The 15342-nt window shown below is 42.0% G+C and overlaps 1 protein-coding gene across 2 annotated transcripts in view; it reads right to left on the minus strand.

The window, feature by feature from the left end:
• ankrd27 (ankyrin repeat domain 27 (VPS9 domain)) overlaps positions 1-15342 on the minus strand; it is a 55373-nt gene that overhangs the window by 30421 nt on the left and 9610 nt on the right. For both annotated transcript variants that reach the window (XM_050072537.1, XM_050072536.1), the window contains exons 3-12: positions 13056-13166; positions 10757-11065; positions 10486-10545; positions 8591-8644; positions 8219-8284; positions 7480-7556; positions 6767-6888; positions 4300-4378; positions 1644-1776; positions 1443-1535 (exon numbers count right to left, since the gene is read on the minus strand). In XM_050072537.1, the coding sequence (XP_049928494.1) occupies positions 1443-1535; positions 1644-1776; positions 4300-4378; positions 6767-6888; positions 7480-7556; positions 8219-8284; positions 8591-8644; positions 10486-10545; positions 10757-11065; positions 13056-13166 (1104 nt within the window). The remainder of the gene's footprint in view (positions 1-1442; positions 1536-1643; positions 1777-4299; positions 4379-6766; positions 6889-7479; positions 7557-8218; positions 8285-8590; positions 8645-10485; positions 10546-10756; positions 11066-13055; positions 13167-15342) is intronic.

A 15342-nucleotide genomic window follows, 5' to 3' on the forward strand; every position in this document is an offset into this window, starting at 1 on the left:
CAGCTGCCCGATAAAACCGCTGCTTCTTCCCACTTTAACCTGAATAACAAACCAGGGCTCGGTGCTCCGGTTGGATCCAAACGGAGAGCCGGGGCTAGCTGGGAAGCTAGCAGAGGCTAACTAGCTGTGCTTCCCTCCGTCATGCTGCGGCTAACGCTCCGCCAGCCTCCCAGCTAGCCCCGGCTCTCCGTTTGAATCCAAACAATTGGAAGGGGGAATAAAACCTAAACAGCCAATCAGAGTAATCTCTTTCACCGACTAGCTCCGCCACCGATTCAACATGCTCAATTGGCCGAAAAGCCGCCACCGCCGACGCCGAAGTGCCGACGGTGTGGGACACACCACAAAAACTAGGCCGACAGACGCTCACCGACGGCCCGACTTTGGTCGACGGCCGACCATCAGCTTGGTGCGTCAGGGCCTTAATAAAGTTACATACAGAACCTTTAAATGATTCAAACTTCCATTTAGTCAATTACCCATAGTGTCGCACGACCAGGGAGAATACTGTCTTGCATTTGTTTCTCAGTCCTGAAAAGTGTAACTGACCTTGATTATTATTAAAGAAAGCTAAAAGCGTATCTGTTCACTTCAGCCTTTAACTCGCTCTGACTTTCCTAATACAGGTCTGAAACTCTTTCTTTTTAAGCTTCACGCTGCTGCAACTCTTTTAAAATCTTATTTGATTTTATGAATTATAGTTTTACAATTCTATGATTTTATGACTTTCTGTGATTTGTTTTTTTTTTATGGTTTTGCTATGATTAGTGGGTGGTGGTTTTGATGGAAAGAGACTGTGGTGAGTTCTATTTGATCCACAGTGCCACAGCTGAGTGGTAGTTGATTCTGGGGCAGCTGTGGGCCATACCCGGCACAGACAATACCCGCGGTGAGGTTAACTCTTGAGAAAACACTTTCGGTTTATCAGTGTCTGTTGGCAAGTCTGTGCCCGTTGGGAATTATAGGCTCTGATTGTTAATGACGTCAGAAGGCCTACAAGATGACACAAGGAGTAATACTGTGTGATTTCAATTAATAGGATCTCAAATCAGCAACACTTTTAAATGAAATATCCTTTCATACACCGCGTTCCAAATTATTATGCAAATGATATTTTTCTCTGATTTTCNGTTTAATTGAAAAACAAAAAATTTAATCTTTATGACACTTAAATACAATTTGCATAATAATTTGGAACGTGGTGTATTGAATTGCCTTGTCTATTTTATGTCTATTTCCATGATTGAATTGCCTTGTCTATTTTATGTCTATTTCCATGTAAAGCGCTCAGTGCTTATAATGCCCTTATTGTAAAGCACTTTCTGCATTTCTCGTATGAGTGGTGCTGTATAAATAAAGTTTATTATAATCATTGAACCACATTAGTGCAGCTGCACTCTAAATATTGAGTCAGTCTGTTTTAATTTGTTTCCTGAGCTCACCTCAAACAGACAGTGGATGGGCGTGGCAGCGCTCTGAAACAGCAGACTCATCCTCTCCTTGAACAACGCCTTGTCATTCAGCTCACCCGAGCCCTGAGCGGACACAAAAAAGAATACACGGACGAGCTTCATTACCATCAAACGCTGCTGGGAAACAACACAGGGATAACTGGAATAAAAGTCCTGTTGTGTGTGACTCACAGAGTGTGAGTCCTGCAGCTTCCCCAGGTTGATGTATTCCACTGCGGCCTCGAAAGTGCTCAGACAGTAGCTGAGTTCATCTTTGCTGGAGTGGCTGAAGCAGAAGTTCCGGATGTAGCTCAGGTTGGCCATCCTGAGGACAAAATGACACGATTAACCACCTTCACAGCTGGAAAACATTTCCTGCAGCAGTCGTCACTGTTTATCAGATCAATGGCTCAAAGGACCACATACAGATATTGAAGAGGTAACACTGAGGTTCTGCAGACCAGGAACCATGAGATTTGGTTTATTATGTTTTACCTTGTGCAGTATCTTCACCAGGTCATTGCTCTATAGTGATGTGAAGTCACACCGAGGCTACAGAGCAACAGCTTGGTGTTGTATGTGAATGTGTTGAAATCAAAGACTGCACACATTATCACCTCAATACCCAAATTTTCTACCAAAAATAGAGCCATTAGAGCAATTTAATAAATGCTATAATCACACACAAGTGACTCGTGCAGGATGATTTTCCAAAATCAAGCAGGTCAAATCTATTGAAGGAAGCTATGGCAGATGTAAGACGCTTCTGTCGAGCATTTTTGCTCCGTTTTTGCACATTATTTATCAGTCATGTCTTTATGCTGATGTTGAAGGCACAAATATATAAATCAATTTCATCTAAAGGTGTTTCTGAACCTGGAATTTTTTCAAACAAGCTGCTGAGGGGAATCAGTGACGCTGTAGTGCTCACTGTGAAGAAAATTAGATAGACGAAAATCGAATGAAGTACTGGGCAATTTCAAGTGTTGACTTGATGGTGGCACTGGATGAAAAGACAGAGGATCACCAACGTTATTACAATTCAGCCGAGGGGAACTTGAGTGTCTGAGTCAGACGAGACATTTGTACAAAACTTAATGCCAATTCATGCAGAGGTTGTTGAGATTTTTTAGTCTGAACCAAAGTATTGAACACATCACTGCTGAAGTACAGGAGATCCGTCTTGGTCTCAAAGCCAGTCTCAAGACCACTTTTTAAAGTACTCGTATCTGGCTTGACCTCATTCTTACCTAATCTCCACTCAGTCTCAGACAAAGAGGACTCGGGATTTAATTTCAAGACCTGTCAAGACCACAACATTTCAACTTCTTAAGCCTGATTTACAGTTGGGCATTGACACTTTTGATGAGTGTCACTTGACAGAAATAAAAGAGCAGCGCGGTGTTTTCCATTTATGCTTTGGCAAAAGGTTTCAGTCATCTCCATGGTGACCAGAGACCTGCGTTTTTTTGTAGCCCGGGTATTTCTGCGTGTTAAGAGAAGCATAATCTGCAGAGACATCTGTTTAAATCAAACAAATATCCTGCACTATATGTGTTTTTAACTTAACCCTATAGCTTTTGATCACTTCGCCCCCAGTCTGTGTGTGAGCGGCAGAATGCCTCACTCGCGACAGGGCAGGGAAATTAAATCAGTGAATCAGTAAATACAAACACTGTTGATTTCTTCTCCTACAGCGCTGAAATGAAAAATATTTATGTTCAGTAAATGTATGCTGTCAGTCAGACTGGTGAAGGCAGTTTGACCGGCTGCTGTCCTCTCAGCTCTGCAGAAGCTGCAGCTGACAGATGGCTGCTTCTTTTGACAGAGACGCTAAATGCATGTTGACAACACTAACGTTATCGATCACAGGTGTGCAACATGAAAGCAAAGTGTAAAGTGACACTTTTTTTCTGTTAAAAAAAATGTCATTTTGTCGAGCGATACAAACACTGTTGATTTCTTCCTGTAGCGCTGACGGGAAAAATATTTTAGTTCAGTAAATATCTTCTGTCAGTCAGACTGATGAAGGCAGTGTCAAACAGCATTTTTATTTTATTCTAAGTGTGTCGTGCAGCGCGAGCCTCGCTCTGGTCTGCTCTTGGTCTTGATCTTGACACTGGAACAGACAGGCCGACACTGCCATCATATCCATGATGCAAGTGCACAGAGTTTGTATTGTACCTCTACTCAAATGCAGACACAGTATCTTATTTAGACTTCCTATAACTCCCTATTTACGGTTAAAAACAGTGTCATTGTCTTGGCTGATGATTACTGTGAATGCAGAATTAACAGCACAAACTCTGTGACAGGTGATGAGACAACAGTGTGGCCCTTGTTTTTAACCATGGCTCTATAGATAGCAATGTTTATCAATCCACTACTTTGATCTGGACTATAATATCTCAACAACTATTGGATGAAGAGGAAATGTTGTACAGAGTGTCACCGTTTCTCAGACAATGAATCCTCCTGACTTTAGTGATCCTCTGACATTTTATCTAGCATCACCATGTGGTTCACATTTGTGGTTTTCAGTGAAATATCTCAACGGCTGCTGGATGGATTGTGATGACATGCAGTTACTCTAGCGTCATCATCAGGTCAACGAATGTGTCCTGGTTTAGAGCTAAGATGTGTTAGCATTTAGCTCAAACTACCACTCTGCCTATGTTAAGCTGCTCTCATGTCTGCTTAGTTTTCACTTTCTGTGTCGTCCTCTTTCAGTTCCCTCCACATGACCGATGACAGATTGACACCACTGGACGTTTACTCCAGGAATCAGCTTCTTTGTTTCCTGAACACAACCCACAAGGTCAGAGGTCGCCCCCCCCCCCCTGCTCACCAGTTGGGAATTTCCGTCTTCACCAGCAGATAGAGGATGACAGAGAGTAGGTCATCTGCACACACAGCCTCGATACTGACTGCAGAGACACACACACACTCAGTTAAGTGAAACACTGACAGCACACACACAAAGACATGAAGTCCTGACGCTGCCCTACACTCTCCCTCTGTCCAAACTAAATGATTAAATTGGGCGCTTGACAAACATTAATTAGGAGCGGATCGTACCACTCTGCAGGCTGACAGCGGCGGCTGTTGTGGGCCGATAAGCTTAGATTTCTAAAGCAAACTGTACAAACTCATAAGAGGCTGACAGAGCAGGTATTGTCCTGCGTGCTGATCTGATTACAGACAGTGAGAGGAGATCACGGAGAGTTCAGTGTGCCAGTACAGTGAGGTGACCGGCTGAATTACTAACCTTCAATCTGGCTTTTCATTTGGAGTAAACATCATTTTTATCCTTTGTGTTTATTTTATATATTTACTGATTTTTAGCATTTTATTGTCGTTATAAATTCTGGTCATACAAAATGTTATGTCTTTATTGTATTTATGTGAAGCACTTTGGGGGCAGGTTTGTATTAAAAGGTGCTATATAAATAAATACAGTTGAGTTTGTATACAAGTCACACTTTGTCTCTGATGTGCCCTTCATCACACACATACTTCACATATACATAAATCACATCATACATAAATGTGTGACAAGAACAGAAGATAGAAATAGAGAAAAAGAGAAGCAGGCAAGTTTCACTTTCACACTTCTGAACTTGCATGTGATTTTATTTGCAGCTGAATTAAGAACGATTAGATTTACAGAAACATACATCCACAAGCTGATGTTCTGGGTCTCTGATGTATCAGATGATGACTCTCCAGTTTGGTGTCGAATGGCGCAGTATTCGAGTAATCCTGTTTCACTTCGCTCTTTAATTTGTTCCCCAAAGCAAACGCTATTGGACGAACGACCCAATCGTTTCTGGCTGTCTGAAGACATGGTCTCAGTTTAGGATTCATGTTTTGTATTCTAGCAAACATCAGTTTTGCTCCATCTCTCACAGATTCATCTTTTCAATTGTGGCATAGGAGAGGGACTGAGTGTGTGAAGGACTTTTTTTTAAGGAAGGGCATTTCATTTCTTTTGAACAGCTAAAGAAGCATTTTAATATCCCCCAGTCAGATTTCTTTAGATATCTAAATGTACGGAGTTATGCTAAAACACACTTCTCTCAAACTACCCCCCAGAGTACATGGATAGATGAATGTTTGAGTATGGATCCAGTTGACAGAGGTCTGGTGTCTGTATTACATGATAATATCCAGAGGGTTGCATCCATATCACTTAACCATTTAGCGAGGCAGTGGGAGGAAGAACTAAGAACTACCATATCAGATATAAACTGGCAGGCAGCAATTACATTGGTACACTCCTCATCAATATTTATTAGGCATGGGTTGCTGCAGTTTAAGGTTCTGCACAGGTTACATCTATCAAACTCTACCCTGGTTTAGACCCGACTTGCATTAGATGCAGACAGGACCCAGCTAGCCTCAGTCACATCATGTTTTGGTTGTGCCCTAAACTGACTCTGTTTTGGACAGGTATATTTTATACATTTTCATATATAAGGTTATCGGTCCCAACCCATTGACTGCATTATTTGGGGTAGTCCCTCAGGAGACGTCGATAACAAAGCACCAGGGTGGGGCTATAGCATTCTCCACCCCACTTGCTAGACGTCTGATACTCCTTAGTTGGAAGAAGGCTACACGTCCTTCTCATAAGCGTTGGGTGGAGGAGGTGATGTCCCATCTTAAACTTGAGCAGCTTAAACACACCACCCGGGGGACTACCCATAAATATTATAAAGTCTGGCAACCATTTCTATCCTATTTCGAGGAAGAATTCCATTCCCTATTCCCATATCTGGACTCAGTGAGTGCATGTGGATGTTTCCCCTTCGTCCTTTATAGTTTACTTGTTCCTGCGTACTCTTGAGATGAGCTATGTCTGACAATCATACATGGATGATATGTATTGCTGTGTGTTTTTGTGTTATTAACTCTTTACTATGTTGAATTTAGGTGTCAAGATCCCTCTTTCGTGTGTGTGTGTGTGTGTGTGTGTGTGTGTGTGTGTGTGTGTTTGCTTTGATAGGGTTTTGGGGGGAATTTTTTTTATTATCATCAATAAAAAATAATATATAAAAAAAAAGTAAATTTTATCTTATAAATGTGATAAGAGTGTTAAGAGGTGTATGTTGTGGTGAAAGTGAAGTTCAAGCCTTCAGATTAATTTGGCTCAACAAACTAAATTCAACCGTATTTATAAGCGAAACATCACTCACGGCGGTTAGTATTTATATTTTTATAATATTCATTTTCTGATCCCGAGAGAGATTTAATAAACAAATATATATTCACACACACACAGACAGACAGACAGACAGACAGACGGTGCATACCAGTGCCTCTCGGGGTCTGGGTGGCGGTCAGGGTGACTCTCCGCAGGCAGAGCAGTTTGAGGAGGGGGGAGGTCTGCTGGTTGAGCTGACTCAGCTCTCTCTTTGCCCGAGACAAGTTTATACTGCAGAAACACGACAGAAGCAGCAGGTTACAGATCAAAGATACACTCAACAAAAATAAAAATGCAACTCTTTTGTTTTTGCTCCCATTTTTCACAAGTGTAGAGTTTTTATGCACACAAAAAGATTTATTTCTCTCAAATTTTAGTTGCAAATTTGTTAAAAATCCATGTTGGGGATCAGGATCTACCTGACAGGTGTGGCATATCAAGATGCTTATGACATAGCACCATTACTACACAGGTGCGCCTTCAGCTGGTCATTCAACACTGACAGAGAACTTTGTGATGGAAAAAAATACCAATTTAACATCATCACTCAAGAAAAAGTTTTCTGGATTTGATTTTTTAACCATATGGCTCATCAGTGCAGTTCTTTGTGGCAGATGCATATAAGTTCTCAGACGTCTGAGTATTCTTGAATGCACCAGTGCAGCACCACACAACCCAACATCAGCAAAAACATAAAGGAAACTCCTCCTTATCTGTTATCTCACTTTGACCTTTTCACTTCCATAATGGCCGACACTAGTCCAGTCAGTGGATCATAAACAGACAACGCATCAACCATCAGGTGCCTCATGCTGAACTGACCTGAAGTCAGCTTTGACTCCCAGCTCTTTCTGCTGCAGGTCCTGCAGACTCCTGGTGATTTTGTTGAAGGCAGCGTCCTGTTGATGAGCAGCAGAACAGACATGAGATCAGCTCTGTGACACATCACTGACACACACAAGTACAGCCACATCTGTTTCCACTGCATCTTTCAGTCATTAATGGGAAACTTTCAGTCATTAATGGGAAACTTTCATTGTGGCAAAACCAATGAGAGACAACAAAATAAAGAAAGGGCACTTCGTTTAACTTTCAAATCTGCCCTCAGTTTGAGATGTTCCACACTGTCCAAGAGTGTTTTAAAAGTCTGAGCGCTTTCTAGAAATGTGCTATAATGTCCAACAGCATTAAGTCCCTGAGCTTTACAGTAGGTTGTCACAACAGTCACTAACCCCCAGTGTCATCTGTCCATACAGATAAGTATGAAACACTTCTTTAGGCAGAAAGCAGCTCTGGAGTTCACTGTTTTATTTCTTTTCTCTCCATCACAACTTTTATATTTTGCTACATAGATAATTACAATCAGACACAAAAAGGGTAAAATCCCCTCAGCTGTAACACTGCATGAGCGTGTTTGTGCTGTTAATATCATGAGAGAAATATCTTCTGTGAATCAGACCAGAGACCGGCTGCAAGTGATGCACAATTCATGGTGCTTTCAACAGCTTCAGTCTTTGTAAATTCACCCATCAGTGTGACAGAACAGTGAGAGCAAACATACCTGGCTGGCTTCAAGCGTTCCCACAAAGTTAAAAATTAAATCATGGATACCATGATGAACATACATCTAGGATAAGAAGAAAAAAAGAATCATTTTAGTTTACAGCTGTGCGAAAGCAAACTCACAATTTAACACTAGCATCAGTTTTATTAGCAAAGGACTTTGATTATGTGAGTCTGTTGGACTGCACATAATCAAAGTCAATGGCTTCATTTTCAGCTGTGTTTACATGGATATATTTATGTCCTCTGTTAGTGGGATCCATTTCCATGTGATGTGCCTCAGAAACAAACTTCAACTTTAATCCATGAACACGTCTTTACTGAAACTAGAGACAGTGAAGCTGATCTGTAATGATCGTAGTGATGTTACCTCTACCGCCTGTTTGAGAAGAGTCATCTGAAGCTCCTGCTTCGCCAGAAGTTTCTGTAGAAAAACAACACATTCATCAGAGCAGCGAATGTCTTAGTCACCGTTTAGGATGTGATGCAACAGCTCCTCCTGTTACTGTGATTAGGCAGAAAATTGAGACAAGAGAAGCACGCAGAGGATCTTATTAGACTCCGCAGAGCCTAACAAGACATCCTGTGTCCTGCAGTGTTATTACTGATCTACATGTTTGTGCCGTGATTCAAGGATTCACAGCTCATGAAGGCCTCTAGAGAACCTGAGACTGCTCCTCCTCAAACAAGACCAGACACACAGAGACCAATGCTGTGTCTCAAATCACGTACTTCTGTACTTACACTTAATATTTTGAGTGTCAGTGCATTCACACTGAGAATTATGGAACAATGCAGTGCGCTATGAGTACCCAGATGGTGCACTCAAAACAGTCAAGAAGTTGAGTGTGGAACTATGGACACTTCTCGCCCTCAATGGTCGCCATCTTGGCTACGTAGGGGAAGGGGAGGGACCACTTTTCAAACTGGAAATGGCGGCCGAGGACTGTGCGACCGTGAACATCACTGCATTGTACAAATACATGTGTTTTTTGCACTAAGCACCACTATACTGTTGGCGGGTATAAGCCAGCAGTAAGTTTATTGGGTTAATTCAGCAGTCTGTAATGATTTGGTACCGCGAACGATAACGCGAATGCTAATGCTAGTTTGCTAACTAGCTAATTTGGGGCCGTCATTTCCGGTAAGTGCCGTGTTTGGTTTGAGACACTACCCTGTCGAAATTTACGCACTACGCCAATAAGTACATAGTGCACATAGTATACTACATAGAAGTGTACTAATGGAAGTATGCAATTTGAGACACAGCACAAAACTGCAAAATGAATTTCCAGGTTTATCATCAGCAAGTTGTCCAACAAATACTAGCGTAATAAGCGATAAAGTTTGACACAATACCAAAGCTCACAGAACATGTTCTGACATGAAACTCCAGCACATGATGGACAACTGTGTGACAAGTTCAAACATCCATTTATTTGTGATGCAAATCATGTTCAGGCTGCTGACAAGAACAAACAGGGGAGTTAAAGGACAGGTTCGCAAATTTTTCAAGTCCATCTCAACTAAAGCTGTAACTATTGTGTATTTGTACCAAAGTGTCCAGTATGCAGACTGAGGCACGTACTGCAGAACCAAAGTTCACATGTTAAGTTGTATTGTTTAGCTGTAACACGAGAAAGTTGGTCCTGCCGGTGGGCGGGGCTTAGTTTCCAACACGGCAGCCAGGTCACAAACTTTCACATTTTACAGCTGAACAGTCACTAAATATGATTCTGAAAACATCTGAGGTGAGAAATAGCAAGTGAAGTGACAGAATCTTGATTCATATTTGATCAGCACTGCCGAGTCTTACTCTCAGGTGATTATACACTAAAGAAAACATACTTATTGTATTATATTCCATTTCTGCCAATATGTCCCCGTAAATCTTACACACTGGACCGTCAATGTGTGACTGCTATTATTTATACAGAAAAAGTCATATTGGACGTTTGCAATTCTCCATTTGCTGAAGAAGGTTCATGTGATATTATCACATTAGCTTGTGGACACATTATTTTTGTCAATGAAGCCCAGTTTTACTAAATGGAAGTTTTTCTACTGACCAACACAAGTGGATAATGAGAAACTACAATATTTCTCAGATTCTTTAAAGTGGTACATTGCTCAACGACCAGTTAGGTCATTCAGTGTAAGCATTTATTTTCAAAGAATCTTAAAAATTGAGACCCAGTCTACATCTCTAAGCTCACAGCTCGGGTTATCTCCATCAGTAGGTCCTGCAGGTCAGGGTCTACTCACCAGGCGAGAGTCTCTCAGCAGACACTGAAGACATTTAGTGTAAAGACCGTTCACAGAGTCCTGAGAGGAGAGAGGAGAGGAGGATCGTCAGGACTGCAGAGAAGCTTAAAATATTTCATCTTCTAAAATCAACTTTAATTATTCTTCAGGTTATTATTACTGTTAAAGGAAAAATAAAATGTTTTTGTTTGAACTGCTGCTGGTAAGTGAGAACAGAGAAGTCAAAGATGGTGAAGAAGAGGACAGAGGAGGAACGTTAAATCAGTCGTACTATGTGGTGTCGGAGTCCCTTCCTCTCCTGCTCTCTGAAGGCCTGACAGAAGCCGTGGATGAATTTGTCCAGTTTCTGGGCGTGGCGGCCGAGGAACTCCCTGACATCCTCCAGGCTCTTCAGACAGTAGGGGGGCGGCGGGCCGGCCTCAGCCGGGCTCGGATCGACCTCGACAGGCCTGGAGATGCACAAGATGCTGTAGCTCTGCTCCTGATCATTGTAGAAGGTCTCCTCAAACAGAATGGGGACTGACGAGGGAGTCGGGAAGCCAGATCCCAGCAGGACCTGCCTGTCCTGGATCCTGACCTCCTGAAACACAGTATTACAGTACAGTATTTATAACGATAGTAGAACTCCCACATCAGGATCACTGTTATATAAAATTAAGTATTTAAATGTTTGTTTGTACAGCAACACTAAACCCCTGAGCTTGCCTGAGAAGGACTAAATGCACAAAGCTGCTATTTTTAAATATCCCATGGAGAGAGACTCTCACTGCAGCCTGTTCTATTTTGTTCTGAAAATGTGGGCGTGCAGCCTCGTTCTGTGGACGATAAACCAGGTGCAGACTTCCATCTGTGTCACCGCTGATGAGGAAATACGACGAGTGCTGGACAGAGCAGTGAGTGACAACAACCCCGCCCACATTTAAGAGGACTGTCTGCAGTGGGAATGCTAGGGTCTAGGTACCATGTCTGAAGGGTTACTGTTGCTTCCAAAGGTGCTATACCGAAAGTGTTTGGTGGAAACGGGGCCTAATAGGAGCCTCTTATTTGCTGGGACGCATCATCAGTGACGTATCCTGGATTCATCAGGTGTTTCGGGTCTCGCAACATCATACACCCTCGCCCAGGGGACCCAGCCAGGGCCACCTGGAGGCTCTCTCTGCTGCGTCTGTCGCAGCCCTGATGGCTTATTTCTTCATGGTGTAGGCTGGGAAGGCAAATTCTCTGCAGTCTATTTCTGCTGGATGGCAGCATGCTCTCCACCTGCATTCCTCCACCAGTCCCTGGTACTTAGCATCCTTCCTTTCAAATGCCTCTTCCAGGGCACAGTCAGCTCTATCAGGGCAAGTTGTTTAGTGGCGTCTGACAGAATGATGATGCCACGACGCAAAGATGTCACTGTGATGTGTGCTGGGAACTTGAGTTTAGAGTTGTACCGATCATGATACCAGTATCGTTAATGCCTCCGATGCTGCCTAAAATACAGTATCGGGTATCGGCGAGTACAGCCTATGACCAATCTGATACCACGTAATGCCTCACGTCATTACGCATACGCACGCTACAGGCAAACGAAACGCAAACGGAGTGGAGTTTAAAAAGCATTCTACTGCAGCCTTTAAAATGTCTTTTTTACCAAATTGTGTGGCTGCACTTTAACCTGTGTCTTGATCTGTGTCAACACTGGATAATAATAATAATAATAATAGTTTTATGGCTTTATTGTTAAGTTTTATGGCATTCATTCTACTATTATGTATTTATTTCTTAATATTTTACATAGAGTTTTGGGAGTTGAGACATAAAACAATTCATATCCCATCCATTTTAATTTTACGTGCTGGTATCGGATCGGTACTCGGTATCGGCAGATACCTAAGGTTCAGGGATTGGAATCGGTATCGGGAAGGAAAAAGTGGTATCAGTACATCTCTACTTTAGTTGCCTGCCCAGATCAACCATCATCTGCCAATCCTGTGTGGTGGTGAGTAAGCCTTCAGCAGCTCTTGGTTGTGGTCTGGGCTGCTCACCTGCCTTGATGAAAGACATGTCTGCTGCCTCTTTCCATTCAGAGGGTAAAACTGAATCTTCTAATGATTGATTAAATCAATACTGTTAGAGCTTCAGCAATCATACACGCCAATTCTTTTAAAATCCTGGGATGTATCACACCTGGACCTGGTGATTTATGGACGTTAATATTCTGTAGAAGCTGTTTTGTGTCCTCAGTAGTTATTTTAAACACTCTAATTACTTTACTTTTAACTTCCTGTGAGCGCTGATCTTTGTGAATTGGACTGTTTTTGTAATGAGGCTCATTTGCATAGAAAGGGGTCTCTTTTGTGTCAAATGAATGCACATTACCTCATTTAAATATGTGCAAATATCACAGGAGCTCAGAGACACAGTTTGCTTGGCAGCACAGTTAAGAGTGCAGCTCACCCTCTGCAGGTGCTTCGAGAATTACAGTTTCTTTTTGTTTTATTTGTGCAGGTTTAGCAGCTCCTTTTGTGTATTCACCTGTCAGAGTTGTCTCTGATGGAGCTGATGTTTATAAGTAAAGCTAGACAAACCTTTCCATCCACAGTCTGGTATCCGTCCTCCGCAGGCTGCAGGACATAGCTGTCGAACTGAGAGTCTGAGTAGCTGCTGACGGTTAAACTTCCACAACAAGGCACCAGAACCTGCAGGGACGTGGGACAGAAAACATTTTACTTCTACATTCAATTTAACCACTCAACACTGATTTAAACAGTCTGATCCAAACTAAATCAAGTTATACTGATATGTTTCATATTTGTTTTCACTCTGAGCTGCTGAGATGTGACCGAGCAGCAAGAAGTTTTGATTTTGTCCAGACGAGGAACGACAAGAATATCACAAGAGGAAACTGTCTGATCCTGATGTTAGCATTTAGCTTAAAGCATGGCTGTGCCTAAGGGCAGTACAGGTTTGAAATGTAACATCATTTCTTTACACTTCACCCAGACCTCTCTCCATCCTCTTGAAACTGGGAAAACATCACTTAATGTGGTAAATTGACGTTTTATTGAGTAAGAGCTACACAAGGATTTAAGGATGTGGAAATATGATCACAAGCCAGAAACTGTTTGTGAAACCAGGAGGTACTGTGCAATGGTTAGTGTGTGTGTACTGTCTTGTGTCTGGTATAAGTGCTTTTCCAGGTCAGCAGTCGGCCGTGAAATGCGCATTAGGAGCTGATGCTGTTTTGACAGCGTTCAGATCAGCTGAGTTTCCAGAGGAGTCGTGATGAGTCAGAGCTGCTGCTGCTGCTGGCCTACATTCAGACATCTGATCCTCATCTGCTGAGGTTTCAGACGTCCTGACAAGCTAAAACATGTTCCAGAGAGCGATTATACAGTTGTTTAGATCATTTGATATTTGTCACTTTTCCCAGCGTTTGCATTTTCTCGCTCGCTGGGCTTTTAAACTTTCGTCTGATTGAGGAAACTCGTTTAGCAATCACACTTTGAACCCCTGACAAACTGAAATAAATGTTAATCTAATACTGGCAGTTTCCCCGATTTAATATGAACTGAGAAATGCATTGAGGGGAAAGTGTGGGCTGAGAGAGAAGGAAGCAGCGGAGAGAGCTTAAACCACAAAAAAACAACCCTTTGTCAAAGTGCAATCTGCTCTCAAGACAGGAAGCTGCCCGACAGCTTAACATGTCACTTTATTTTGAAAATGAGTCGCCTCTGTTTCCTGATCTGACACGTTTTAACACAAGTGATGAGTCTGATGCATCCTGGGAGGCTAAAAACAGACTGTAGGAACTTGAGAGATTTCTGGTTTTACAGTAAACAGTAGTCCACGGCCCTGCACTGATTCAGGTCTACGCAACACATAGAGCAGGTTAGCCTCAGACCAGAGAGGAGGAGGTGAAATCAGCTGCTGTGGAGTTTTGATATTTGCGGTCTGTTTACACCTGCAGTGTCACAGTTTCTATTGCACTATGGAATTTTTTTCTCTGCAGTGTTTCCTCATTTATTTCAGCATGTTTGCATGCACACGTTTTAGTCTCTGCTGGCAAAACGACGACACTGTTGCCATTTCTACCGTAAAGCTTTTAGTTTTTGGTTTTTGTTTTCCGTTATTTAGCAGTTCCAGACACTAGTCGTCCACAGCCCAGCGAGGCAAGGCAAATTTATTTATATGGCACATTTCATACCAAATGATAACCCTAAATTCTTTACAAATTACGCCGGTTAAAGCACAAGAAACACAATAAAAACAACAGAAAAAGATAAAGACAGAGTAAAACAAGACAAAACAATAAAATAAAAGCAAGTGAGAAAAGATGGGTCTTTCGTTTGGATCTGACACTGCTCAGCACTGTCCAAGGTCTTGGATCTGGGCTCAGGATCTCACACCACCAAATTAGGGTTGCACAATATGAGGAAGATATGCCATAATATCACATATACAGTATTACTTGTGATCAGGAAACGGATAAAGTGTGCTCAATTTTCTGTTGTATAAAAATGTTCTAAAATTTGTTCTAAAATCAAACAAAGTGCTTGTTAAATTACAAAAATAATAAAATGAAAGAAATGATGATCCGACATTCTTTTATTGACAAATTGAACGCTGAACACAAAAGACAGCAGTAAAAAGAGTGATAGTTCTATTCTAAAGTGATGCTTTCTGTTTATACTCTCTCACACTGACTGACAGCGTAGCCTGTAAACAGAGCTCAGCTGTTTATTTAGCCTAGCAATATCTCCGGACTATAGTAGCTGCAATGGACGACTTTGAACGCGATTTTGAAGAGTTTCTTGTAGCGGACACAGATCCAGAGCCATACCTGTTTGAGCCGGAGCATACAGGTGAGGAACT

This window comes from Epinephelus moara, chromosome 20, assembly GCF_006386435.1.
Source record: "Epinephelus moara isolate mb chromosome 20, YSFRI_EMoa_1.0, whole genome shotgun sequence".
NCBI lineage: Eukaryota > Metazoa > Chordata > Actinopteri > Perciformes > Serranidae > Epinephelus > Epinephelus moara.